Source organism: Echinops telfairi, unplaced genomic scaffold (genome assembly GCF_000313985.2).
Source record: "Echinops telfairi isolate 266 unplaced genomic scaffold, ASM31398v2 ScPeMD7_7415;HRSCAF=8453, whole genome shotgun sequence".
NCBI lineage: Eukaryota > Metazoa > Chordata > Mammalia > Afrosoricida > Tenrecidae > Echinops > Echinops telfairi.
This window is the reverse complement of record NW_022111315.1, coordinates 1032220-1059025: the sequence shown is the minus strand read 5'-3', so window position 1 is coordinate 1059025 and position 26806 is coordinate 1032220. Positions and strand designations below refer to the sequence as shown.

General features: G+C 45.8%; 2 protein-coding genes and 1 pseudogene across 6 annotated transcripts in view; all 3 read left to right on the top strand.

The window, feature by feature from the left end:
- KIF4A (kinesin family member 4A) overlaps nucleotides 1-3815 on the top strand; it is a 187159-nt gene extending 183344 nt beyond the window's left edge. The window contains exons 29-30 of the mRNA XM_045296988.1: nucleotides 453-575; nucleotides 3209-3815. Of these exons, the coding sequence (XP_045152923.1) occupies nucleotides 453-575; nucleotides 3209-3406 (321 nt within the window). The 3' untranslated portion in view covers nucleotides 3407-3815. The remainder of the gene's footprint in view (nucleotides 1-452; nucleotides 576-3208) is intronic.
- Nucleotides 899-1855, top strand: LOC115871974 (annotated as a pseudogene).
- Nucleotides 3816-5673: 1858 nt separating the features above from the next.
- Nucleotides 5674-16484, top strand: GDPD2 (glycerophosphodiester phosphodiesterase domain containing 2). Of its 5 annotated transcripts, XM_004716699.2 has the most exons (16): nucleotides 5674-5931; nucleotides 7472-7588; nucleotides 7870-7973; nucleotides 8279-8372; nucleotides 8574-8633; nucleotides 8889-8987; nucleotides 9153-9246; nucleotides 9390-9535; nucleotides 9654-9736; nucleotides 9850-10000; nucleotides 12208-12429; nucleotides 12644-12792; nucleotides 14406-14553; nucleotides 14689-14771; nucleotides 15017-15045; nucleotides 15907-16484. In XM_004716699.2, the coding sequence occupies exons 2-16, from the start codon at nucleotides 7484-7486 to the stop codon at nucleotides 16014-16016; spliced, it is 1677 nt and encodes a 558-aa protein (XP_004716756.1). In that variant the 5' UTR covers nucleotides 5674-5931; nucleotides 7472-7483; the 3' UTR covers nucleotides 16017-16484. The 5 variants fall into 5 exon arrangements, with proteins under 5 accessions (XP_004716756.1, XP_045152930.1, XP_045152932.1 ...); XM_045296995.1 differs by lacking the exon at nucleotides 8574-8633; XM_045296997.1 differs by lacking the exons at nucleotides 7472-7588; nucleotides 7870-7973.
- Nucleotides 16485-26806: the final 10322 nt, after the last annotated feature.

The window sequence follows — 26806 nt, the reverse complement described above, 5'->3', positions numbered from 1 at the left end:
AAATTATTTTCGTTGCTACTTCATCACTGTCATTTTGCTACTGTTATGAATCGGGCGACTCCTGTGAAAGGGTCGTTTAACCACCCCCAAATGGGTCGCGACCCACAGGTTGAGAACTGCTGCCCTAGAGGGATGCTAGAAAAAATATTGCAGATTGGAAATGGGGAAAAGATCACGGCTTCGTCTTATTTTAAACATGGCTTGGTGATTGATGTGTCACGTGCTGCTAATTCTACTTACGGCTTTGTCTTCAGAGGCTGCCTCCAAACATTGTTCCATCTCGTCAGGAAAAAGCATGTTAAGCGCTACAAGCTCTCCAAATAGGCTGTCCATTAAACTTGTTAGACTGACTGATCAGGCCCTCAGAGCAACTTCTCTAGTTGAAGGAGAACAGACTGTTTTTGTAACCCCAGTAGCTGAATTTCTTGTATGCTTATCTGCCCGATTCTTAGAATAGCTTGGGCACTATTGAGCGGACCCAGGACTCCGAAGGCTCCTTCAAACTGGAGGATCCCACAGAGGTGACTCCAGGATTGAGTTTTTTCAACCCTGTTTGTGCCACTCCCAACAGCAAGGTAGGGTTGTTTCCAACTACATTAGTGTTCATCTCAGCATCTCTAGCGGAGATTGGTATGGGGATGGTACAATCAGCTTGCTGAGAGTTGGGCATAGGCTAGAGTCTGTTTTTGTTTGCTTTTTCTATACGGCAATCTTAGGAGCCCTGGTGGCATAGTGGGTTATGCATTGGGCTGCTAACCACAGGTTAGCAGTTTAAAATGCCCAGCTGCTTCATGGGAGAAAGATGAGGATTTCTACTCCCATAAAGATTTATAGTCTCGGCCTCTTCCTCTCGATCTCATTTTGAACTCGAGTTGGAAGAGACAAGTCCGGTCTCAAAATGGAAGTAAAACTGCCGCCCAGTTGCCACCAGCCTGACTCTGAACGTAGCCTTTGCCATCGCTGCCAGGAGGAGGAGGGTCATGATCCAAAGGAGCCTGAACCATTGTGAAAACTGTTTATGTATGGCCTGAACTTTGTAACTACAGACGATAGTTTAAGAGAAGATTTCGAGAGATGGGGCGTATTCACAGATGGTGTGGTGATGAGACAGCCCCCACAAACAAAACATTCCAGGGGCTTTGATTTTGTGACTTACTCTTGCGTTGAAGAGGTGGATGCAGCAATATGTACCCAGCAACACAAGGTTGCTGGGCCTCTAACGGAACCAAAGAGAGCTGTTTCAAGAGAGGATTCTGTAAAGCCTGGTGCCCATTGAACAGTAAAAAAAATTTTTGTTGGTAGCATAAAAAAAGAGAGAATTTTGACGTGAAAAGGGCCCTTTCAAAACAGGAGATGCAGTCTGCTGGTTCACAGAGAGGTCCTGGAGGTGGATCTGGCAACTTTATAGGTTGTGGAGGGACTTTTGGCCATGGTGGGAACTTTGGTAGAAGAGGAGGCTATGGTGCTGTAGGTGGCGGCAGCAGAGGTAGTTATGGAGGAAGTAATGGTAGATATAAGTAATTTGGAGGCAATGGTGGCAACTATGGCGATGGTCCTGGTTATAGTAGTGGAGGAGGCTATGGTGATAGTGGACCAGAGCATGGAAACCAAAGTGGTGGATATGGTGGCGGTGGTGGAGGATATGATGGTTACAATGAAGGAGGAAATTTGGGGCCTCGTAACTATGGTGGTCGTGGGAACTACAATGATTTTGGAAATGTATCGTAGACTGCAGCAATCAAATGACGGACCCATGAAAGGGGGTGGTTTGGGTGGAAGAAGCTCAGGCAGTTCTTATGGTGGTGGTTATGGATCTGTTGGTAGAAGTGGTGGATATCGTAGCAGAAAGTTCTAAAAATTAAGCAGAAAAAAGCTACAGTTCCAGTAGGAGAGAGTGCGAGGAGTTGTCAGGACAGGTTTCTTTGAGAGAGTCAGCTCAAACATAGTAGAGGGACTGATCCATAGTCAGAAAAATTACTGCAGCTCAAACAGGAAATTCTTCTTATTCAGGACTATCGTAGCCACAGTTTGCGAAAGGTGCAGCTACTGATTAATGCAGCGTAGGGTCAAGTATACATTCCGGAGGTATTTTATCTGTGGTAGCTTTGTCTTTTTTTTCTTTTTCTTTTCATCACATCAGGTATGTTGCCCTGTCAATTGTGGTAGTGGAACTAGAAATAAAAAATTAAGGGATTTTAACCTTTCTATATTTGTGTGCTTTGGTTTTTCTACATTTTAATACAGAAACTTTAACAAAATGTAGTTTTGAAGGTGTTTCCTTGTGAGTTAACAAGTAAAGATCATTGTTAATCACTATTGTATGAATTTTTCTAAAGTTAACTAAAAAAACACCTGCTGACTGGCAGTTGAAGGGGAATCTATTCTCCCATTTCCAAATCGTGATACAAATGGGTGCTAACACGTGAAAAGAATAGATATTTGTATGTTTGCAATGTGTGTTTTAGATAAAAATTAGGATAGGGTATTTCAATTAGTATATTTGTAAATTTAGTAGCATTAAGATTTACCGTCAATGAAAAAATCTCAAAATTCCTATTTTGTTTTTGTGCATTTTCTTTTAAAATCTATTTAGATATGATTTAGTGTGTTAGCTTTGTTAAGAGTCCTATCTGTGCTCAGAAAATTTTGGTCACATTTGAACTGCTGCCATAATTTTATGTGTGTGTAACTGTCTGCTGCCCCCTGCTTAAATTCTGAAATGGGCTAGTGGAATTTTTTTTCACCCTTTCTTCCTACTCTAAAACCCATTCTTAAATAAACTTCAAAGTACAGACAACTAAATCTGCTCTACCCAAGCAAATTAGTGGCTACCTACTATTTAAAAAAAACACAAAACTTTCTTTTTGAAGCACAAGAGGCATACAAATCTTCAGTTCTTTCCCTTGGTTTAATATTTTTTATTGATATAAGTTCTTAGAGCAAGAGAATAAAAAGCATGCATTTTAAAAAGAGAGAGAGAGAGAGATTAACTGTCTCCGAAACTCACGGAGACAGTTCTAATCTGTTTTATAGGGTCGCTATGAGTCGGAATTGATTTGATGGCATTGAATTTGGTTTTAGTGTATCTTTTTTAGTATTCAGCAATCTTAGGGGACACATCATACTACTGGGAGTGTGTTCAGCAATTTTATGGGCTAGTTTTCCTCTCTCAGAGATCTCATTCATGCCTTGTCTCTGCCCTTCTTAGATCCTGAAAGAGATGCATGATGTGGAGCAGGTAAAAACCCTGACTCCTGCTCCCTCCTGCCTTGACCTTCCAGAATCGAAACATGTAACAACAGAAGCCCAAGAAAATAAGGCCCCAGGAAAGAAAAAGAAACGAGCTCTGGCCAGCAATACCAGCTTCTTCTCTGGCTGCTCCCCTATTGACGAAGAGAGCCATTGAAGTTCTAATCATCATCTCTATTCCCAGTCTGACTTGCGGCATGCTTTCAGGTTGCAGCCGGGAAGAACTTGTAAAGACTTCTGGAACTTTTGTTGACTGTTGGGTCTTAGTCTCCATCTTTGCAACACGAGACTACTTACTCTGTCTTCTCCAGAATGGTGTTGAGCCACCTATTGAAGAAAAAGTCAACTGACCTTCCTAATGACTTATTGGAAACCAGTTCCCAGGACCATCTAACTCTTTCTTCTATGATTGGTTAAGACTGCCTGTTGCCTAATGGGAATGAAACTGAGCTTTTCTTATGCCTAGGTTGTCTCAACTTAATGGAAGAGCCTGGCCTATCATGGAAGCCTGGCTCAGGTCCCCTACCCTACCTTAGGAATGGAGTTGGGATCTGGATTTTATGTATTTTAACAGTACCTTCAATTGTCTTCCATTTCCTGAGGTAAATAAAATACTTGTAAATGTTAAATAAATAAATGTTAGTCTTATTAAATATTCTCTGCTAGAATGAGAAATAAAATTTCCAACCTGTGTCCCTGAGTCCATAGGAAAGCTGTTACAGAGATTCATTGCAAATACCTTAGCCTCCCTGTCTTGTAACTGCCCTTTTCCCAGAAGACGGTGTGGGGCATGGCAGTGTGTTCTGTTGCTTTGCTACTCTAGGAAATTGGCATAAAACTAGCAAGGCTAATAGCCTAGCCTCCATCCATTGTAGAATCTGCCCTGTCTCAAGATCTGGAAAGAAATAACATTTACTAAGCATCTACGCAGTTAAGTAACATATCTAAAGTCACTAAATTGTGTACTTCTAGAGCTAGAACTTGAGCCCTGGTCTGACATGCCTGTGTGACTCTAAAGGAGCAGGCTGAAGCTTGATTTCTTGGTGCACAATGGGCTTGGGAATCACTGCTGTCAGATCCTAAGCCTGAGGAGCACAGGCTGCTTGCTTACTCCTTAATAGACATCTGGGCTCGCCATTCTTGCTTAAAGCTCAAAGGGGCTAGCCCCGGAATGCCACACATAGCTGCTGGCTGGCCTTACGGCCTTCTCTGAGGAGTTTAACTCTTGGACCTCACATCCCTGCACTCCCACCCCCTCACCCCCACATGCCACAAACAATCCGAAGCCACACCTAATAACTTGGCACTCTAAAACCAAGACTCCTCTTCTAGAATTCAGCAAAGGAAATTGAATGACAGCATGCCTAGAATGAAGCTTGCAGGAGGATTAGGTGACCTGGCAGCCCTCTGGGGCCTCCAGCCAGGGAGCAGCCCAGCTTCTCTTTGCATTTTAATGCAGAGGGAGCAAGGGAGTCTCCCCCATTGCCAAATAGAGCCCCTGGATACAATGGGAGGACAGAGGGGGAAGGGAGCAGCTCCTGGCATTAGAGAGCTAGTCTCATTCTCACTGTTCGAAAGCCACTGCATGGGGGTGGGGGGCAAACTGGCTGATTCCCAAAGAAGATATCCATTCCCACCAACACTGCTAGCCCCTAGATTTGGATGGAGCCACTTCATCGGTCAAAAGAGTAGCGGGTGGGAGAGCAATTAAGCTAGCCCCTGTCAAAGCTAAGCTGCTTATGCTACAACTTTGCAGCCAGTCCTCCCCTGCTGATGCTACAGCAACATCTTTCGTAGATCAACTTCTAAAACTCAGAGGATTCTTGCAGCCTTAGGAACAAGGACGCAGGAGTGATGAAAGCCTCGATGTATTCTCAATGAGCAGCTCCCGTTCGGAGTGATGCAGAAAGGGGAGAGCTGCTCGGAGTCAGTAGGCCCATGGGGAACAAAGCAACTTGCTGCCTGGAGTTCAGGAAATAACTTCAAACTATATCTAATAAATGTAACATATATACTCCCAAGGAGCTTGAAACTAGATGCGTGTGTGTGTGTGTGTGTGTGCATGCGTGCGTGTACTGCGGGAGCAAACACACACACGCACACACACACACACACCTCCCAGGGGGCAGCTGGGCCCCTTCTCAATGCCAAGTTGCAGAGTTGTGTGTTCCCAGCTTCCCGCCCTCAGTCATCTCTTCCTTGAGCCAGGACAAAGCCCTCCTGTGACTGGGAGGGGGACCAGAGGAAGGATGGGGGAAGGCTGCACAAAGGAATTCCTCACCCCAGTCCCCCTAATGGACAGCAAGTAAAGAAGCAGATCTGCACTCCGCCCCCTTCCTCCCTCCCATCTTCCCACCCAACTGGGCACAGGCCTTAGAGCAGCTGCAAGCCTTCAGAGAGGACTCACACAGTCTCCTATAGGTGGCATCAGTGCCACCTGTTTTACTGGTGGGGCTGAGCTAAGGACTGGAAGAGGGAGGAGGCAGACAACTCGGAGAGGAGCTGGGAAGCAGAGCAGAGTTACCGCTGAAAAGAGGTGTGAGGGCTTGGGCAGGCTGGGGGTTCCAGTCTGGAGGGGCAGAGTCGGAGACTGGCAACCTGCAGGGATTATTAGGCCCAGGATCCAGGATCGCAGCACCTCTCCTGAGCTCCCTGATCCCATCCTGCAAATACCTCCTGGAGGTAGGTGGAACTCTGGAAAGTTGTGGCTGGAGTAGAGGGGAAGGACCTGAAAGAAGTGGGGGCTACAGCAACCCAGTCCTGGGATAGGAAGAGTCAGGAGCCGCCCTTTAATATAGTGTTTGGGAGGGGTCTCTGAAGTAAAAGGTTTCCCTCCCTCACCCTTTCTTCCATTCCTACCTGCCCACTCTTAACCCCCTACTCTAGCTCTCCTTACCCAAGGTGAGCATAGGATCAATAGTGAAGTTTCAGGAGCAATTTTCTGCCTGCCATGCTGTTCCTCCCAAGGGGCTTACTCCACAGGGTAGCCCAGAGAGCAAGAGGTTGTGTCCCTTAGGCTACCCCCCTCTCTCATACACACACTCTGATTGTATCCAAGGGTTCCTTTGCATACTCAAACCCACTGTCATCGTGTTGATTCTGACGCAGAGACTTTATACAGGATTTCCAAGACTAAATCTTTATAGGAGCAGATAGCCCCATATTTCTCCCTTGGAGCAGGTGATGGTTTTAACCCACCAGTCTTTCAGTTAGCTGACCAACACATGTCCTACTGGGGCTCTTGTGTATACTCAGTCACCTAGACACCCAGTTGTGCTGACAGCCACTTATACACATATGCAAACATAAGCTGACACAAATCACATACCTGCTCATAAAGAATCATGATTACACAGGCCAGGTTAGGGATCAGTAAATTGGCTCCATCTCAGATCTAGAATCACAAGGTACATGGATCCCCCGCCCCAAGACAACCACACCTCCCCAAGCACACACACCCTGTTCCCGTACTTTCACCGAAGCTAACTCAAAGGGTGGGGCCCCAGAGAGGAGGAAGGCGAAGAGTAGGTTCCTGGTTGGGGTTAAGGGATGACTGAGCAGGAGAGCTGAGGGCTGGGATTTCGCTTGGGTAGGAAATAGGTTCCTTTAGAAAGTGGGAGTGATCCAGAAGCCACCCCCAAAAGTTTTGTCTTATTGCCAGTGCCTCCTGCCCCCTAGCAGGTGAAGACAGAAAATTTTTCAGGCTGGGTTTTGTGATGTGTGTAATCTCTGTATCCATAGCAACTGGCCAGCTCCATGGGCCCCAGTCAGAATTGGAGTATCTGCCTCATTACTTCTGCTTCCTGGAATGGAAGGTTCCCTATCATGCCATTTCTCACGCTTGGCTAGTTATGCCTTTACTTGCCAAGCTGAGTTTGTTCCACGCAGGACAAGCACTCTGTCCCCAGAGCTTAATACTATTAAATGGGGAAGATTTAGAAAGAAGGGGTGTCTGTTAAAGGGCAGGGCTTCCTAGTGTCCATTTAACTTTTCAGGTATCAAGATTAAGGGGGAAGAGAGAGCCTGGAGATTGTTCTCCTGTACAAGGCTTGGAGCCAGGGATGCTCACCTCCCCGTCTGGCACTCTGGCTTTCCTTGACCTCTGTTGTTGCCCAGTAGCCTATGCCTTGGCTCCTTCCTTAGGTTCCTCAGATGTACTGGGAGGGAGACTAACATCTGCGCTTTGTCAGGGTCTCTGACAGCCCAGTGTTCCTTTCCCCAGGCCTTCACCATCATGGCTCAGTCCTCAAGATGCAGCTCCATCTGGGCCCAGTGCCTCCATTGCCTGTATAGCTGCCACTGGAAGCAATCCCGCAAAGAGAGGATGCAAACCAGCAAGGTAGCGTAGGGATGGAAGGGAAGGCTGGAAGGCAGAAGGCAGAAGTCAATCAGAAGGGTGAAAGAGAACAATTGTGTTCATAGGTACCTGGGGTGGGGGGTGGGGGTGGGATTATGGACTTCCCTTCCTCCAGGAAGAAAATCACCCTCAAATGTGGAAAATGCCATCCCCCAAACAGAGTGACTCAACACAAGGCAGGGAGCTGCCTTAAGCTGCCATATATAGGGGTTCTGGGTTGAAAATGAGAATTGACTGCGAGCTTCTCTCCTGCCCCTTTGCAGTGTGACTGTATCTGGTTTGGCCTACTCTTCTTCACCTTCCTCCTCTCCCTGGCCTGGCTGTACATCGGGCTCATCCTTCTCAATGACCTGCACAACTTCAATGAGTGTGTCATGAACCCCGCCCCCCGCCTTTCCTCAGCATACATGTTATTACCTTACTATCCATCCTGGGACCCCTGGGTACTTCGCCCCTATCATCGGTTATCCCTCAGCCCTGCCCAGCCCCACCCCCCTACCCAATCTCCCTGGAAAATCCCTCTACAAAATCTTCCCCATCTTTAGAGCCCCTGGCCCCATGAAGGACTTTCCCATCACTCCCTCCTAGTCCTCCTTCTAGATCTACCTACCAGCTTCATTCCGGTCATTATTGACAACCTTCCCCTCATTGACACCTCCTTCCCTCCCACAGATTCCTATTTCACCACTGGGGACACTGGATGGACTGGTCCCTGGTATTCCTATTGGTCATCTCTCTACTGGTCACATATGCATCTCTACTATTGGTGAGTCGGGTGGGAGTTGGCAACTCACCTAAACCCCCAGTTCAGCCTTTCTGCCCAGCTCTACCCTCTTATTCTAACCCTAACCAATGAGGGGAGGGGGCTAATTTTGGTGTGGGAGGGAAGTATCATTCTGGGAAGCCCACCTTAGTAACCTTGCCCTCTCTTGGTGACCTGATTACTTTAATCACCCTCTGCCCCTAGCTCCTGGCCCTACTCTTGCAACTCTGCGGACAGCCTCTGCGTCTGCACAGTCTCCACAAGGTATAGTGAAGATGGGGGCTCAGGAGAAAAAAAACCACTAGGGCCCAGGGTTTGTCTGACTATTTGTCAAGGGCTTCCTTGTCATATCTATAGGATCTAGCTCAAGAACCTAGCCCAATAAATATTTGTTGGAAAGGAGGGCAGTGGGTGAGTCAGGGGAAGAGATGGGTCCTTTCTCCATAGAGTGAGGAGACAACACAGGTAGCTATGACGTTAGGTTGACCAAAAAGGCTCAAGTCACCCTTGATCCCCCAGATACTGCTGTTCCTCATTATGCTTCTTGTGGCTACTGGCCTCGTGGGACTGGAGATCCAATGGCGGCAGGAGTGGGACAGCTTACGTCTGTCACTACAGGTGAGTGGCTGATCCCTAATGCCAAAATGGGAGCCTTCGCCCTCAACCAACCTCAGAAAGCATCTTGCACCCTGGTCCCCCAAGATTGTCGGAAGCTCTGAACTCCAAACAGGAGAAGGAGGGGTACCAGTAAAAAGACCCCTTTTCACCAACTTTTGTCCACAGGCCACAGCCCCATTCCTCCATATTGGAGCAGTGGCCGGAATCACCCTCCTGGCCTGGTCTGTGGCTGATATCTTCTACTGTATGCATAAAAAAGGTATCACCCCCCCCCCCCGAAGTCCTCACTGGCTGTAATGCTTCTACTTCCTGTTGTCCACATTCTCAGCCCCAACCTCCTGCTTTCTGCCCTTAGAGATCACCCACTGCCCTTTCTCCATCGACTGTCACCCCTCCCCACAGGACCCAAGATTCTGCTACTACTCTTATTTTTTGGAGTTACCTTGGCCATCTATCTGGCCCCCCTATTCATCTCCTCACCCTGCCTCATGAAACCCAGAGACTTACCCCCTAAGCCTGGGCTGGTGGGACACCGAGGGGCCCCAATGGTAAGTGTTGAGCAAAATGCTGGGAGGGTGATCTGCTCTTCCAGGCTGCAACAGCCAGACCTATGAATTCTAATCTTCCACCTTTCCCTGCTACCTCCTCCCTGATTCCCTTTTCCAGCTGGCTCCTGAGAACACTTTAATGTCCTTGCGGAAGACTGCAGAATGTGGAGCTACTGTGTTTGAGACCGATGTGATGGTCAGGTGAGGGAGGCTTGGGGTTGGTGAACCTGGGAAGTTGGGGGACGTATCAGGAGAGCTCAGGAAATGACTATCAGCCCTAGAGCTTGCTCCTCTGACACACCTTGTGCCCTCAGCTCTGACGGGGTTCCCTTCCTCATGCATGATGAGCAACTGAGTAGGACCACGAATGTGGCCTCTGTGTTCCCAGACCGAATTACAGCCCACAGCAGCGACTTCTCCTGGTCTGAATTGAAGAGACTCAATGCCGGGACTTGGTTCCTACAGGTGAGGGAAGCCTCTAAGGAGAGGCAGCCACCTGGAGGGGCAGAGTTCATTCCATTGATAAGCATTTGCTGAGTCCTGTGCTGGGCATTAGGAATGCATTCTCTGCCCTCAAGTCACTCCCATACAACAAGCTATTAGAGGAATATGAAGCCTAGAGCAATAAAGATATGTACCAGGGTGAGTGTGTGTGTGTGTGTGTGAGAGAGAGAGAAAGAGAGAGAGAAGAGAACAGAGCGTGGTTCCACAGAGGAGAAGATGCCTGAGCAAAAAAATAAATTAAATTATAGCCTTTTTGGCAAGGATGAGAAAAGAGCATGTAGTTAGAGGGAAAGCAGGTATAAAACCCAGAAGTATGAATGTGTCTTTTCAGGGAACAAAAAGTAGCTCAGTATAATTGGAAGATGAAAATCACTGAAGTGGTGGGAGCAGAGACCTGGTCTTGACGGGCTTTCAATGAAAATGTAGACATTAGTACAGTAGATGAAGAAAAATATTTAGAAGGAGACTCAACTTTTTCAGTTCCTCTTTTCCTGATTACAAAAGTAATACATGTTCATTGTCAAAAAAGCAAAAGATTAAAGAAATGTAGAAATTGGAATGTTCCCTATAACCCAAACTCTCTGAAGTACTCCCTGCTAATAGTTGAATATATATGCATATGGAACTTTTAATATTTCGTACAAACAATCACTATACGATACATATTCTTTTGTAGTTTCCGCCCCCGCCCCCGCCCCCCCATTTAACTCTATATATGATTGTATAACAGAGAATTTCAAAGCAAGGGCTACGTAGGTCTGAATTCTAGTCCAACCATTTACTAACTGTTTAGCCCTGAGCAACATTTCCTTAATCTCTTGTGCCTCAATTTTCTCATCTATAAATGGGAATAATTGCAGTAATTGCCTTTTCGGGTTAGTAGGAGGATTAAATAAATTAATACACATCAAGTACTTAGAACACTTTCGTTTGCAAGTAGGTAAGGGTACTGTGCCGAGGATAATGGCAAAGGCTCACTAGAAGAAAAGAGAAAAACCAAAACCAAATTCATTGTCATTGAGTAGATTCCAACTCATCTTTCTCCTGTGGAGTGGCTCGAGGGTTAGAATGAAAGAGGGGGGAAATTAAGAATAGCTGAAAGGATTGACATTGTGGGTTAGGCATTAAATAGGCTGCTCACCTCAAGGCCAGCAGTTCAAACCCACCAGCTCCTCTGTCTGCTGGAGAGCAATGAGGCTATCTTCTCCTGTAACAAAGTACAGTCATAGAAACCATATAGCAATGTAGGATTGCTATGTTGGAAGAGACTTAATGGTAGTGGGTTTGGTTTGCAGTGAAAGGATTACTGAGCAGAACTGAGAGTTTAAAATAGGGCTGAGGTGTGTTCTCTGTCCATGGCAGTGGCCAGTAGCGGACCTCCCCCTCACACCCCAATTATAGGAGTGTAAAAGACAGATTGTAGAACTGAATTGAGAGTTTGGGATTTGTAGAATGGACAGGGCAGTAAGGGAATCGAAAGTGCTGTGGAAAAGTAGTTAATTCAAGTTGTGGATGAACCGTGAGTTGAGGTTAGAGGCATGGCCACAAAGAGGCTAAGGAATTTGGAGGAAACCAAGGGCTCAGGATCACAGAAGTCTCCATGAAACCAAAGCGAAGGTTCAGTGGAAGGGGCTATTTAGAAAACTTGCAGCATAGGATTTTTTAAAATCATTTTATTGGGCGCTCATACAACTCTTATCATAATCCATACATCCATCCATTGTGTCAAGTACATTTGTTGCCCTCATCATTCTCAAAACATTTGCTTTCTACTTGAGCCCTTGGGATCAGCTCCTCGTTTTGTCCTCTCCCTCCCCGCTCCCCCTCCCTCATGAGCCCTTGATAATTTATGAATTATTCTTATTTTGTCATGTCTTACACTGTCCGATGTCTCCCTTCACCTGCTTTTCTGTTGTCCATCCCTCAGGGAGGGGGTTATATGTAGATCCTTGTCATCGGTTCCCGCAGCATAGGATCTTGACATCATAAAATAAAGATATTACAGGGTCTGGTAGAAGGCCACAGTTTTCAGAAAGACTGGCTTAGAAGTGGACAGAAGCTAAATACTAAGTGAGGAAAATGAGTTAAGATGTAAAGATGGAGGCTTCTTTTGATACTGAAATACTTGTCTTATATTCTTGTTTTTAAAAGTCTTTTTATTCTTATAGAGACAGCCCTTCTGGGGGGCCAAGAAATTATCAGGCCCTGATTGGAAAGAAGCTGAAAATCAGACAGTACCAGCATTAGAAGAGTTATTGAAGGAAGCTGCAGCCCTCAACCTCTCCATCATGTTTGACTTGCGCCGCCCCCCGCGAAACCACACATACCATGATACCTTTGTAAACCAGACATTGGAGACTGTGCTGAGTACAAGAGTGCCCCAGGCCATGGTGATGTTGCCAAGACCCCAATGGCCCCCTTCACCCCACTCCTCAACTTGCCTTCCCTAGGCCCTGGTGATGATTCGGGGGCTGTTCTCAGCTCCAAAGAGAGCTCTGCTGAACTCATATACCCCATTCTGTAGTGAAATCTCTCTGACCTTGCCCTATTCCATGGAATCCCTGTGTCTTCTCCAGCTTCATTCCCATCTTCCCTGAACCACAGGTCTTTTGGCTACCAGATGAAAATCGGTCCAGTGTCCAACAGCGGGCTCCCAGAATGCGCCAGATATATGGACATCAGGGAGCCAACACAACTGAGAGACCCCAATTTCTCAACCTTCCCTACCAACACCTGCCATTGTTGGATATCAAGTGAGTGCCAGAGGATGTGAGTGCAGAAAGATAAGACCTTCGGGGTTGACATGAGACTTAATGGTGAGGAAGACCATTAACAAACACTAACCTGACTCTAGACTCCGGAAAGTGAGGCTAATCATGTACTCACTCATGCAACAAATATATTTAAGTACTTGCTATGTGTTAGACACAATTTATTACAGGCTTTGAGGACACAACACGAATAAAATCAACAAGGTCCTTGCTTTTATGGGGTTTATGTACTAGTGCAAAAGACAGAGAACAAACTAACAGAATGTATGCATATCAGATAGTGACTAGTGTTTAAACAACAATAAACAGATGTAATGATACCATAGACTGAGTGGGTTTGGAGTGAGTGCTACAGGGGCCTATATTAGTAAAAGTGTCTAGAGAAGGTGATGTGTGAGCTGAGAACTAAATGGTCAGAAGGAGCTGTGGAAAGGCCTTTGGAAAAGGAGGGACAGAAGCCTGATGAGTAAGGGTAAGTGAGATTGGAGATTAAAGCAAGGGCCAAACTGGCCAGGACCTTATAAGCCATAAGAAGGATTTTAGCTTTTATTTTACAAAAAAAAAAAAAGTTCAGTGCAAGAGAAGATGGATCCAGAGAAGAGAGAGGCAAGAGAGCCCCAGAGGTGAGCTGGGCTCCAGAACCTGACACAGCCAATCAATAAGATGGACTTCAAAGCATTGGTGGTTGCCAAGGTCTCTGAAAATGCACTTGTGGTTATTCTAAGTATTTTAAGGCCTTCTCCCCCAGTTGTCACCATGGAAGGAGACATGACACAGTTTGGCTGTCACCTCAATCTATCCCTTGTCAACATCAACTGCTGATCATGTTTCCAAAAGATGTGAATCAATGCAAATCGATGATAAAACTAGGTCTAAGTACTTTAAAGGGATGGGCCAATTCTACCAAGGTGAACTGCAGCAGAAAGATATATAAAGCTCTATATTGGGGCTCAAAAGTAGCTCAGTTGCACAAAGACAGAAGCATTAGCAGGAAGGTGTATGAAAAAGGCCAGGCCTTTGAATGAACACTGTGCACATATGAGCCATCAGTGGGATGTGGCATTGTCAAACACTAACCTGATTCTAGACCATAGTCATGCAGGTACGGTGACCAGAGAACAGAAGGAGATAGCGTTGCTCGACTCAAAGCTGGCCCACCCATGCTCATCTGGGAGATCATATTCAGATGGAGGCCCCATATTTTAAAAGGAACATTGATAAATTTGAATATGATGAGATTAAAGAGAGTTGTATGATAAGGATCCCAAGAGTGATGGTTGAAGGAACTAAGCCTGGAAAGAGAAGACTCAGGGGGACATCGTCTCTGCTACTCAGACCTCTGAAGGGCTGTCATAAAACAAAGGGAAGGGACACATTTGTGTATCCCCAGATGCCAAAGCTAATACCCTTGGTTGAATGCACCAAGAGAACCGAATACAGCTGTACCAAGAAATTAACATTGGGTTAGAGGCTGGTATGCAAAGGCAAAACTGATACTATCTTGGTAATAACATTGTTGATTCAAGTACCAACAGAAAGCTGCCTCCCATTCCTTGTGCCCCATGAATCTAGATGTTTTTTCCCCACCTTCACAGGGCACTACACCAGGATAATGTGTCGGTGAACCTATTTGTTGTGAATAAGTCATGGCTCTTCTCCCTACTCTGGTGTGCAGGGGTGGATTCAGTCACCACCAACGACTGCCAGCTGCTGCAACAGATGCATTACCCTCTCTGGCTTATTGTAAGGGCTCTGGGACTTCTCTCCTCTATTCCCTGCTTCTCTTTAACTCTATCCCCTTCTTGTTCACTCCCCCACCCACCCACATACTACCTTTGGGGTCTTGCCACCAACAAAGGCCTTTTCCTATTCCCATAGCCCCCTCAAACCTACCTAATGCTGTGGATCCTCACCAATGGTATATCTGCCCTACTGCTTTTGTGGACCTTTCTCCTCCGAAGGTGAGTGCCTTGTGCCTCCACTTTCTGAATATTCACTCTGCCCAGGTCCCTGCTGATGGGGTTGATTTGGAATCAGATATGTTGCTTGTGACTTGAGGTTTGATCTGGCTGGTTCCTTTGAGGTTCTCAGGCCCTTGTACCACCAAATTGGTTTGAACCTGGGAAAGGCATATGGGGAAATCTGGGATCAGAAAGACCTACGTGAAGACAACTGAACTCACAGTGGGAAACTTTTCTTCCTATAGGAGATGTGCTACAGAGCGAGAAAGAACTGGTAAGAACTCCCTTCCCTCACCTCATTTTAAAAATAATCATTTGATCAGGAGCGGTTACAGATATTATAACAATCCATCATTCAATTAGATCAAGCATAATTGTACAATTGCTGTCACCATCAGTTTCAAAACATTTTCTTTCTTCTTGAACGCTTTGCTATCAGCTCCCCTTTATCCTCTCCCTCCCCCATTCTACCCCCCCAAGAATCCATATTATATCATATATTATTATTATTACTATGCTGTATCTTACACCATCCAATGTATCTGTCCACCTACAATTCTGTTATCTGTTCCCCTTCAGTGAGATTATACAGTCATCATTGCTATTGATTCCCCTTTCCTGTCCCAACCCCTTCATGCACCCTCAGGAAATCATTAATCCCATTACTATTTCTGGAGGGTTTATCTATCTTGGATTTCATGCATCAAACGATCTTAATTATACACATGAACATACACAGGTCTCAGAAGATTAATGAGGTAAAGCTAAGAACTTAATAGTAGGGGGAGGAAATATAAAAGAACTAGAAGATAGTCATGTATTTCATCAGTGCTATACTGTTCCCTGCATATATCATCCCTTCCGAACTCCCCCTTCCCCCGCCCACCTTATTTTTCTCCTTCACTACTAGCTCTCCCCTGAAGAACACTGGTGCTGGCTTACAAGTTGGGCTGCCGACCACAAGGTCAGCAGTGTGAAGTCACCAGCCCCTTCAAGGGAGAAAGACTAGACTTTTTACTCCCATACAAATTCGGGGTCTCAGAAACTCAGAGGAGTTTCTGGAATCAACTCTGGCAGTGAAAGCTTTTCCTTTACTCACTCTCAGTATACCCCACCTTCTCCCTACCCTACCCAGGCTTAGAAACATCAGTGCTGCTGACCAGGATCAACACTCGCATTCCGGAGGGAATTCACTGCCCTGGCCCCTCAAACACTGAAGCTGAGGCCTGTCTGCATTACCCATAAGGGAGAATGGCTGAGGTGGACCATCTCAGGGGTAGGAAGTGGGGGTGGGGAGAATTTGAATCACGAGGCTCTCCTGTATGTAGATGGTAGGCAAGCCCCAAGGTGACATGGTATCTAAAACAGAAGAAGTGAAAGAAAGACGGCCAAGACAATGTTCTAGACCTGTGTGTTCATGTTCTTGTGAAGAAGGCACAGGGTGTGTCAGGGGTGGGACATCTGGGAAGAGTGACTGGGCTTTCTTGGAAAACTATAAAATGATTAGGATGTCTTCCCCACCCCATGCGCTGTCTCCCCGATCCCTGTTAGCTGCTTTCTGACCTAGAAGCTGGGGGGCTAAAGAGTCTATCTAGCCATGTAATTCCATGGCTACAGATGGCTTTTGTGCTGTTCACAGTCTTTTCTTCAAGAAAAATGTGGTTCCTGTACTTTGTCTGTTAATCTGCTATTCAATGAATTTCATTCCTGTTGGGTCACCGTCTAATCTGTTCAGTGCTGGGACTGGGAGGAGGATGCACCTCCTTTCTAGGGTTGGATGTGACATGGCATGGGGAGAGAGGGTCACTGTGGGGAGGTTCATGGGCTAGGGGTGGGGAAAGAACAACCTAAGGCAACGAAATACTGAAGCCGGAGAGAAACCATACACCAGGCGCATTCCTGGTGGCCGGGGCGCATTGTACAGAGTTGTGTTGTAGCTCCACCTTGTGGACACCGGCCCCAAGAGGAGGTCCTGCTCTGTCATCACTTTGTCATATTTGGTTGTATGCCACCTGTTCCCCTTACTGAATAGAGACGAATGTCCTTGACTCCGAACTCTGGATGCACCGTCCGATTTCCACAGGTTTTTGCTTCTCGGAACTGCGCACAGAGTCTGTTTCCGGCCTATCCCCCACCGCCACCCACCCCTTAGAGAAACAAGTTCCTCAGTGTGGTCCGCTCCGTTTGGGTTCCTAGGCTAAGCAGTTGAGGGTACCGATGCCGAGCTGGCCTTGGGATGAGGTTCCCTTAAGGCACATTGAGGCAGCAGGATTTCATGGTTGACCCACTGCACCAACATTTGCCCTGGTTTGTGTCCCTACACGATATCAAATGAAGGTGTTGGCAAGGTCAAGATATTCCGTTCCCAAACGCTCTTTTCAGACTGAAATAGAGCCTCTGAGCCTCCGTACAGGACCCGACCACCTCCGTTGCGGGGGGGAGCCAAAAGAACTACAGTTCCCAGAATGCCCACAGTCATTTCCGGTCCTTGAATTGCCCTGGGGTGGCTTACATTTGTGTTCCCGCCCCCTCCTCCTCCTCCTGGGCCCCACTGCTTCTCTCGCTGCCCCGCCCCGCCCCGCCTCTGCCTTGAAGACAGACGCACGCGGGCATCTGCATCAACCTACTGGGCTTGCAGCTGGCCGTAGTGGGTGGGGACACTGGCGTGCCACTGGCGGGGAGGCGGGAGACACTCCATGGGGGGAGGGGCGGTGAAGGGGTCACTGCTACTTTGTACTGGACAGGTCTTCCCACACTGCCTTTTCAATCTGCATTTCCTTCGTTTTCTGTCCTCCCACCCCAGTCCCTCGTCCCGCACCTGCCCCTCATTCAGGCCTTTGGGAGCTCCCAGTCAGACCCTGCTAAACCCTCACCTCTCAACATACCTTCCTCGGCCTACCCCTGCTTTTATGGCCTCTCCAAGTCTTACAGCTTCGCAGCCCTGTAGCCTCTTCCTCCCCTCATCTCCTGATGGCACCAAGACCACCTCCACCGCACAGCCCCAGCTCTCAGGCCCTTCGGCTTTTCATCTCAGTGTCCAAGCCCAAATGCTCGAGACCTCCAGGATCCAGCCTTACCCCTTAAGTTTGGTGCCCCAGCCCTGGGCCTGCCACTGCAAATCCTTACTCTCGCCCCAGGAGAACTGGACCGCTGTGGTATGTCCATCCTCTATGAGGCCCTGGGCCTGAGACTTGAGGCAGAGGGCCAGGGGAGCTGCTCAATGGGGTTCGGGTGCTATTGCTCTCCATTATTTTTAGCTGCTGACTCACAGCTCCTAGCATGCGGGTTTGGGGCTAACAGGCTGGGCTAGGGGGCTATTAATAGAGCTGAGGCACAGTCCCAACCCAATTCAGTTTGAAAGCACACAGAGCAAGAAGCTTCTCCTGCGGTTGCGCTCTGTATAGATATTGTAGACCGAGTCGGTGGGTGGCTCCTGCGCTCTCTGGCTGCCAGATACTTCGCCTGGTATGTCTATCTTGTAAAAATGTTCAGGGGAAAGTCTACATAGCTCTCCCCTAGCTATGTGTGGCTGATTATTTATGTGTTGGCATTCAGGACCCTTTCTGTTTTTAATGGGCTGGAGTCGGAGTTCCCTAAGCCATACATGGGGAGTGGTGGGGAAACTTCTGATACTTTACTAGAATAATTCCCACCCATGTTCAATTCGCTGGAATTCCCATTGATAAAAGATCCATACTCACACAACACCCTCATTCAGAGCAAAGAAGTTCTGCCTTCAACAATTTCATTCTGTGCCCCGCCCCCTTTCCATTGAACCACACAGCTTCGGGGCAAGAGCATGCACTTCTCTGCACAAAGATTGGGGTCACCTGATGAAGCTCTACTTTCAAGAAGCCCAGATGATGGAGCAGCAGCAGGCTGTGCCGCCCCCAACCTGTCTATCTGCTGAAGGCATGAGAGAGAGGGTGGATGGAGAGAGAAATGGTCTCTCCTCCTCCAAAATTTTCCCTTCAGAACTTCATCTCAGTCTCAGTCTGTGCAGGCTGCCCAGTTGCTTAGCAACCAGGGCAGCCTGCAGAGGTGTGAGGCTGCTCTCCGCCTATAGGGAGCGCCTGTCTACCAAAGACATCTGGCTGGAGCCCTAAGTAGTAAGAAGGGAAGGGGACTCCCATGCTATAAAACACCTGTGTTAGAGAACCTCCTCCCAGACGTGCCAACCCAGCCCCGTCTGCATCACAGAGAGCCTACAGAGTGAGAAGCTTACTGTGAGTCTAACAGTTTTACATTCTTTTTTTTCTTTTTTTGACCAGTCAATTCGGGTAAGGGTGCAGGGCACAGTTTGACAGTCTCCATTCACTCCAAGTTTACAACGGAAAAGAAAAGCCACTGCCATTAAGTGGATTCTGACTCACAGTGACCCTATATAGGGTTTCTAAGACTAAATTCCTTATGGGAGCAGACAGCCTCATCTTTCTCTCCTGGTGGGCACCACTAAGGCTCTTTTCACTATAAGTTTAGCAACACTTTAATCACAGCAGGTCAGAGACTATACTGAAACCAAACTCACTGTCATTGAGCCCATTCCAACTCATAGCGACCCTATAGGACAGGGTAGAACTTCCCCTGTGGGGTTCCAAGACTGTAATTCTTTACGGGAATAGAAAGCCTCTTTTTTTTTCCTCTGAGGTGGCTGGTGGTTTCCAACTGCTGATCTTGTAGTCAGCAACCCAACTGCATTACCACTCCGACACCAAGGTTGTAGGGGGATTTTATTCCTGAGCCACCTTTAGGATATAGGAAAGGAGTGTAACACATTCTGTTGGCAAACTGCTGAGCATGTGGAAAATATTATGCACTGGTCACCAGACTAGCCTAGACTTGGTCATTTAGGAAGATTATTCCTGTACTCCTCTATTCAGCAACAATAATAACACTAACCCACTATGTACCACACCATGTGCTAAGTGTTCTACCTTAATGATCCTATGATTATTTCCATTTCATAGAAACTGAAGGTCACAGAAATTAAATAATATCCAAAGTCACACAGCTAGTGGATGAGTGGAGTCTGATTTGAGCAGCCATTCTGTGATGGGGTTCTAAAATACAGAAAATAAGACCCTTTGACCACCTAGTCACTGTTCAGAACCAAATTAAAAATGTCAACTCCTTTGTGAAGCCTTGCTTAAGCCACCTCTGCCCCTCCCCTACAAGCACAGGTAATACGTTGATTTTCTGTGCACTCTTCTGAATCAACACTTTGCACAGATATTGTAATTACCTCCTTTATTTCCATTTCTATAACTGTAAGCACCTTGGTAACAGGGCTTCTGTACTATTCATCTCCATTTGTATGTCAAATAGAAATCTCAAAGTCAACATCTGAACACCTGATCATTTCTCCAGAGCCCTGGAAGAACAGTAGTTAACCACTCACTGCTATCCCAAAGGTCAGCCGCTTAAAGCCACCTGGCGCTCCATAAGAGAAAGATGTGGAAGTCAGCTTCTGTAAAGCTACAGCCTTGGCAACCCTATGGGGCAGTTCTACTCTGTCCCTAAGGTTGCTAGGAGTCGGAATTAATTTAATGGCAACCAGTTTGTTTGATCTTTCCCCCCCCCGAAAATGACCTCATCTAAGTCAGTCCTCATTTCAGGAAATGACAATTTGATCGTTTCAGTTACTCTGCCAAAAAAACCTTTAAACCACAACTCCTATCCAATCTGTCAACAAACCAATCTTGTTAATTCTCCTTTTAAAATACATCCAGAATCCAAACACTTGGTTCTCTAGAGAAACAAACCCAGGACACTTATGACTATATTCAGCATGAAGGACCATTAACAGCTAATTAGTCCACACAGCAGTGTAGAGGGCACAGTTCAGCTCACTTTCATGGAACAATTAATATACTGGAAGTCCTTCAACTCTTGAGGGCTGCTGGGTTCAAAGGCAAGGAAGCAGACATCTGAGTCTTCCCTCAGGCAATGCAGGCAGTCCTTCCACAGGCAGCAAACATCAGGGCAGGTCACAAACAGTCAGCAGCTCAGGAGCTTAGTGAAGCAGGCCTGGATGGGATATCGAACTCAAGCGATGCAAGACGGCAGGATCCAACAGCCTCAACTCAAGCGATGTGCACACTAGCAGTGTGGTGAAGCAGATCTCAAAGGAGCCTCAAGCTCTAGTGACGATCCATGGGTTGGCTGTCTCACAGGTAGTGTAGCTCACAAGTTGAGGCAGAGAACTAGCTAAGGCAGCTGCACGCTGGTCCGATCACCAGAGAGCAGGAGAGAGAGGGGTGGGCCTTGCCAAGTCATTTATCTTTTTGACCTCCAATCAAACTGCAGCCTTATTAATCCTACATGTTCCTATTGGTCAATAAACCTACCTATCACCATCCACCCCTTGGCAACTTGGCACCTGTACAGAATTCTTTAGCCATATATAATTTCTAGACATTAATGCAATCACACTTACACCTAAGATCAAACATCTATCATACATATAAATGAAAACACACTGAATCTAATTGTGTCTGGTACATTATACATGAACAAAGGAAAGATATTCAATAAGCACATATAAAGAAGGTAAAGTGACAATCAAAGCCCTCACTTTTGCAATTGATCAAGTGGTCATAACTGATAGGTAGAACTACCGTCTACTACCCATTCTGAATTTCCTTTGCCCTCGGCCAGCACCTCAGCTGGCTGTGGTTCTTTGCCTGGTAGGATGACCCAGACCTTCATTCCTGAGGGGTCTGGGTCATTAGACATCATGTCAGGATTGGGTTGTTGTAGTTTACCATTTACTTTAATCACAGGGCATGGTAGTACTAAGAGACGGCCTACGGGATATCCTGGATTCCAGACAGGTAAAGATTCTTCTTTACTTCCATTATGTAGCACCAGTCCAATTTCTCCTGGGTAATCAGGATCAATCACACCACTCAGTACAGTGACACCCTTCCTGACTTGTTGATCCAAAGACATGAGGAGCCCAAAGTGGCCAGGGGACTTTCTCAGCTGCCGGCTCAGTGGAATCCGTGCTGTGTTTCCAGGTGGGAGAGTTTCTTCCTTTGGGTCTAGGACCTTCATGTCTGAAGCACATAGGGTTGCTGGGACAGGAAGCAAAAATGATGAAAGTAGATCACTAAAAGCAATAGAGAATGGTGCCACACCAGCTTCCACCCCTTGGTTCCTGGACCCATGAATCCTGGCTATTGGAGACACAGTACCATATATTGGCTGCTGGTTTAGAGCATATACAGCCTCCTGGAGAACATTGCCTCAGCCCAGCAAGCTGTTGTCACCCCTGCATATTTCAAGTCTTTGATGGTGGCACTAATCTCTGCAATCCCTCCAGGAATGTGGTATTGCTTTTGGTTTACTATTTTCCTATGCAAAGGCAGTTCTAATGGTGTCCGCTTAGCCTTTCTTACCATAAGAGCTCTTATCTCACATTTCAAGGATCCAATATGGGGGTTCTGCTAGTTACTAAGTATTTGTATTCCAATGATACATTCTGGAACTGGGGGAATAATGACAGGATGGGTTTGGGGGCCCACTGGACCCACAGTGAGGTGTACCTGAGCTAAAACTCCATCAATGACCTCCATATACCCCCACTCTGACTGTTGGACCTTCGAAACAGTTTGGGTCTCCTAGAATAGAGTCAGTTCAGAACCACTGTCCAGTAATCCCTGAAAAGTTTGATTATTTCTTTTCCCCCAATGAGCAGTCACTCTTGTGAAAGGCTGCAGGTCCCTTTTAGGAAGGCTAGAAGAAATACTAACAGTATAAACCTTTGGTGATGTATCAGGGTCCTTCTTCAAAGGGACTCGACCTTCCCCTCATTCAAGGGGTTGTGTGTCTGTAAACTGGCTCAGGTCTGGGAATTGATTGAACGCTCATGACTGTCTATTCTGCTGTTCACCTGATCTAGCATTCTTCTGTCTATATAGATCACAAATATTTAGTAGGTTTCCCATGTATTTCACTCCTAGGGACACCATGGCTAAATATCCAATGCCATAAGTCCATATGAGACAGGTTGCTTTAATTACTACGGAAACCTTGCTGTCTATTACGATAACCACATCCACCTCATTTCTGTTGATTCAGCGCTGACACCTGCCTCCTACCACCACGGGGCCCAATCAGCCCCATTGTAGGCAAATGTCGGAGTTCACTTACGGCAGTTCCCACTGTTAATCCTGGTGTACATAAAATAGCAATTATAGGAGTCTTTAGAGGTGCTGGGGCCCACTTCACAAACTTGTTCCTTATGGTTGTTGTGAAAGGTATTTCTTCGGGGCACTCTCTTTTTGGGTCTATGGGATTATTCGATAGATCCCAACATACCAATTTCCCTAAGCTTTTGGATGTCTTCTTCTACAGTGTACCAAGGTAGGTCAGGTACCTGAAGTAGGTCTAATCTAGGTCATCTGGCAGCCCATGCTTCAGTGAACCAACCCAATTAGCAATTAGATGCTCTCTTAACCTCTCTTGTTGAAACATTGAAGGAAGAATCTGTGCTTAGGGGCCCCATATCAAGAAACTCAGACTGGTCTAATGTTACATTCCTTGCACTGGTAACCCATACTTGTAGTAACCATTCCCAGGGATATTCCCCAAGATTCTGCTTGTACGTATTAGAAAACTTGAGCAGATCTTTATGAGTATAGTGCATTTCTTCCTGAGTCATCATCTGAACCTTACCTTTAAGAACTTTCTGATTCTAGTTACAGGTCTAGAGGAAATAATGGGTGGTGGGGGTGTTTCCTGGGTGGTCTCAGCAATATCTTGTAAGGCATCTCCCCCAGACAAGGCTAGAGATGCAGCCCCACCTGGCATTTCAGTTTGAGCAGTTTGGTTAATCTGATCAGGTGTGAGTTGTTTTACTGATAGTAGATTAATCCCCTCAGATGGTAGGGGGTGGATCTATTGACTTGGGTGGCTCAATCAATTCTAGGGGCTCAATATCCTCCTCTTCTGGATCATCAGCCCATATGTTCCCATCCCATCTTTACACTTCTCATCCTGACAAAACTGCTGGAAAATATCAGACACACGATCATTCAGAGCCTCTCCTCTCACCAGCACTTCATCTATTAATGGTGATACTGTGGATATTAGCTCTGTGACTTCACACCATGGATTAACACTACCCTGTCTAGTAATAGTGGCAGTCAGATCCATGCTTTTAGGAGTAGAGACAGCATTATCAGTGCTGTTAAGTAAGCCTAATCAGGCTGGAGAGTCAATTTGAGAAGCCCATATTTATGATCTTGTTTTTCTAGAACCCCACTCCTGGTACCAATTGTGTTAGACAGGGTTCTCTAGAGAAACAAAACCAGGACACTTATGATTATATATATATAATATATATATAACACATGGATAGATTCATACAGCACAACGGAACATAACAGCTAATTCGTCCACACAGCAGTACAGAGGGCATAGTTCAACTCACTTCTGTGGAACAGATAATATGCTTGAAGACCTTCAACTCACAAGGGCTGCTGGGTTCAAGGGCATGGAAACAGACAGCGGAGTCTTCCCCCTGGGCAATGCTGGCAGGCCTGGATGGGATATTGAACTCAATCATTGTGAGACAACATGATCCATCAGCCTCAAGCTCAAGTGATGTACATACCAGCAGTGTGCCAAAGCAGGTCTCGAAGGAACCTCAAGCTTCAGTGACACAATCCCCAGCTTGTCCAACAGGTAGTGTAGCTCATAAGTTGAGGCAGAGAACTAGCTAAAGCAGTTGCACGCTGGTCAGATCACCAGAGAGCAAGAGAGAGAGGGGTGGGCCTTGCCAAGCCATTTATCTCTTTGCCCTCCAATCAAACCGTGACTTTATTAATCCCACATGTTCTTATTGGCCAGGTTGGCACAATAAACCTACCTATCACAACTCCTAATCTAGATTTTTACACTGGCTGGATCCTCTGTCAGGTGTATACTTCTGCCAGATATATGCATAACTCACTTCCTTGCCTCCGTCTTTATTCAAAGGTCACCTTTTCAGTGAGTCAGGTTTACTCTGAACAACCTGTTTAAGATTCCTTCTACAGATGGGCTTTGGGCCTCTACTTAAATCTTACCTCACTTAGTACAAGAATGGTTTGTTCTAATAAGGTGGCATTATATGATACTTACTTTCCTGACACATTGCTGAAGACAAAATGGGTGCATAAGCAAATGTGGTGCTTGGCTATTAAAAGATATAGTATCTGTGATCTTAAAGGCGTGTTGTCAAACAAGTGGCTATCTAGCAGGGAAGCAGCAAATTCCACATGGAAAAAGCACACCAGCCTGTGTGATCATGAGGTGTTGATGAGAATAGGTATCAGAAGTTCAAATCCAAGCAATCAAACCGATGTAAAGAGGTAGGGATGTAGTGGAGACCTCAAATCCACATGCAAGTTAATTGGATAGTCCTTCTCAGAAGGGCCACATGGAAGGGATGATAAATCAAGGGTGTGGTATAGCACTCATGAAGCATTTAACTATCCTCTAGTTCTTTAATAGTTCCTCCCCATACTATGATGTTTTTAATTTGTTTTACCTCATTAATCATTTTAGACTTGTGTATGTTCATTTGTATAATTAAGATTGTTCGATAAATGAAAGCTAAGATAGATAACCCTTCAGAAACAGTAACAGGAATAATAGTTCCCTGAGGGAATGGGAAGTGAGGGGGGATGGAAAGGGGGAACATCTGATAGCACTGTATAACCCTACTAGAGGAAAGTGAACAACAGAATTGTACCTAAATGGATATATTGGATGGTGCAATATGTGGGGGGGGGACTAATAAGGGTTCCTGGGGGAGGGAGATGGTGCTAGAGGAAGGAGATAAAGAGGAGCTGATATTAAGGAGTTAAAGAAGAAAAAAATGTCTTGAAACTGACTGTAGTAATAATTATACAATACTGCTTGATGTACTGATTAAACTATGGAATGTTAAGAGCTGTAAGAGCTCCAAATAAAATGCTAAAATAAAGAAGATTGCTTTTATTCCAATTTCCAGTTCATAGTGAACAGTTTATAGATGAACAAGAAAAAATGAGGAGAAAGCATAACTAGACAAATCCAGAATATGGGATAGCATATAAAACAACTGATCTGGACTCTTCAAAAAGTCCATGCCCTTGGCCCTACTTGCTATTTACCCTCATGGAAAAATCACTGAAGATGTGAGTGCTGTAGCAAAGTATGGTGAAGAAAGCAGATGGTAACTGGCTATCAAAAAGAATAGTGCCTGGTGTCTTAAACGCTTGTTTTAAAATAAGCAGCCATCTAAGGGAAGCATCAACTAAGTTCAGAAGGAAGAAGCCTATCAAGCTGCGTGATCCAAGGATTTTAAATAATAAAATCCAAATACAGAGGAGAGAATAATATCTGAATTTAAATTGTGAGCACCCAGATTGCAGAGGGTATGGATGATGGTGGAAGCCTAAAATCCATTTTCAGGGACTCCACATAGATTAAGCCTCCAGTGAATTCCCTCTGACCATAGTCCAGAAATGTGAATAGCTTTGCTATCAGACAAAGAGCATTGTAAAGTCTATTATGGTAGTAGCTGTTGTTATATGCCATCATCTCAGCCCTGACCCATGCCACCCTATGCACAACAACAGAATGAAGCATTGCATAGTCCTATGCCATCCTCACAGTTGTTCCTATTCCTGAGCCCATTGATGCAGCCATTGTGTTAATCCATCTTGTTGAGTGCCTCTCTCTCTCTTTAAAGTAGCAGGTAAGTTAAAAAGTGGCATTTTAAGGAAACACATCAGGGACAGATAATTGGCGGAAAACACTGATGCTTCAGTGTTGACACATTTTTATAGAACATTTCTACCAGGGAGTACTGACTTAATTTCTCCTATAAGGACCACACTGCCTTTGTGTTTAATGTAATGAATGCAATTTGTGTACCTTCTAGTCATGTATCTGCAGAAGTTTCTCATTTTTATAAAATTTTGAAATCATGCCAGTATGCTAGATGTTGAATGTAATATAAGTAGCATTTGGTAACTGTGCTAAGAGGCTATAAAAATTCA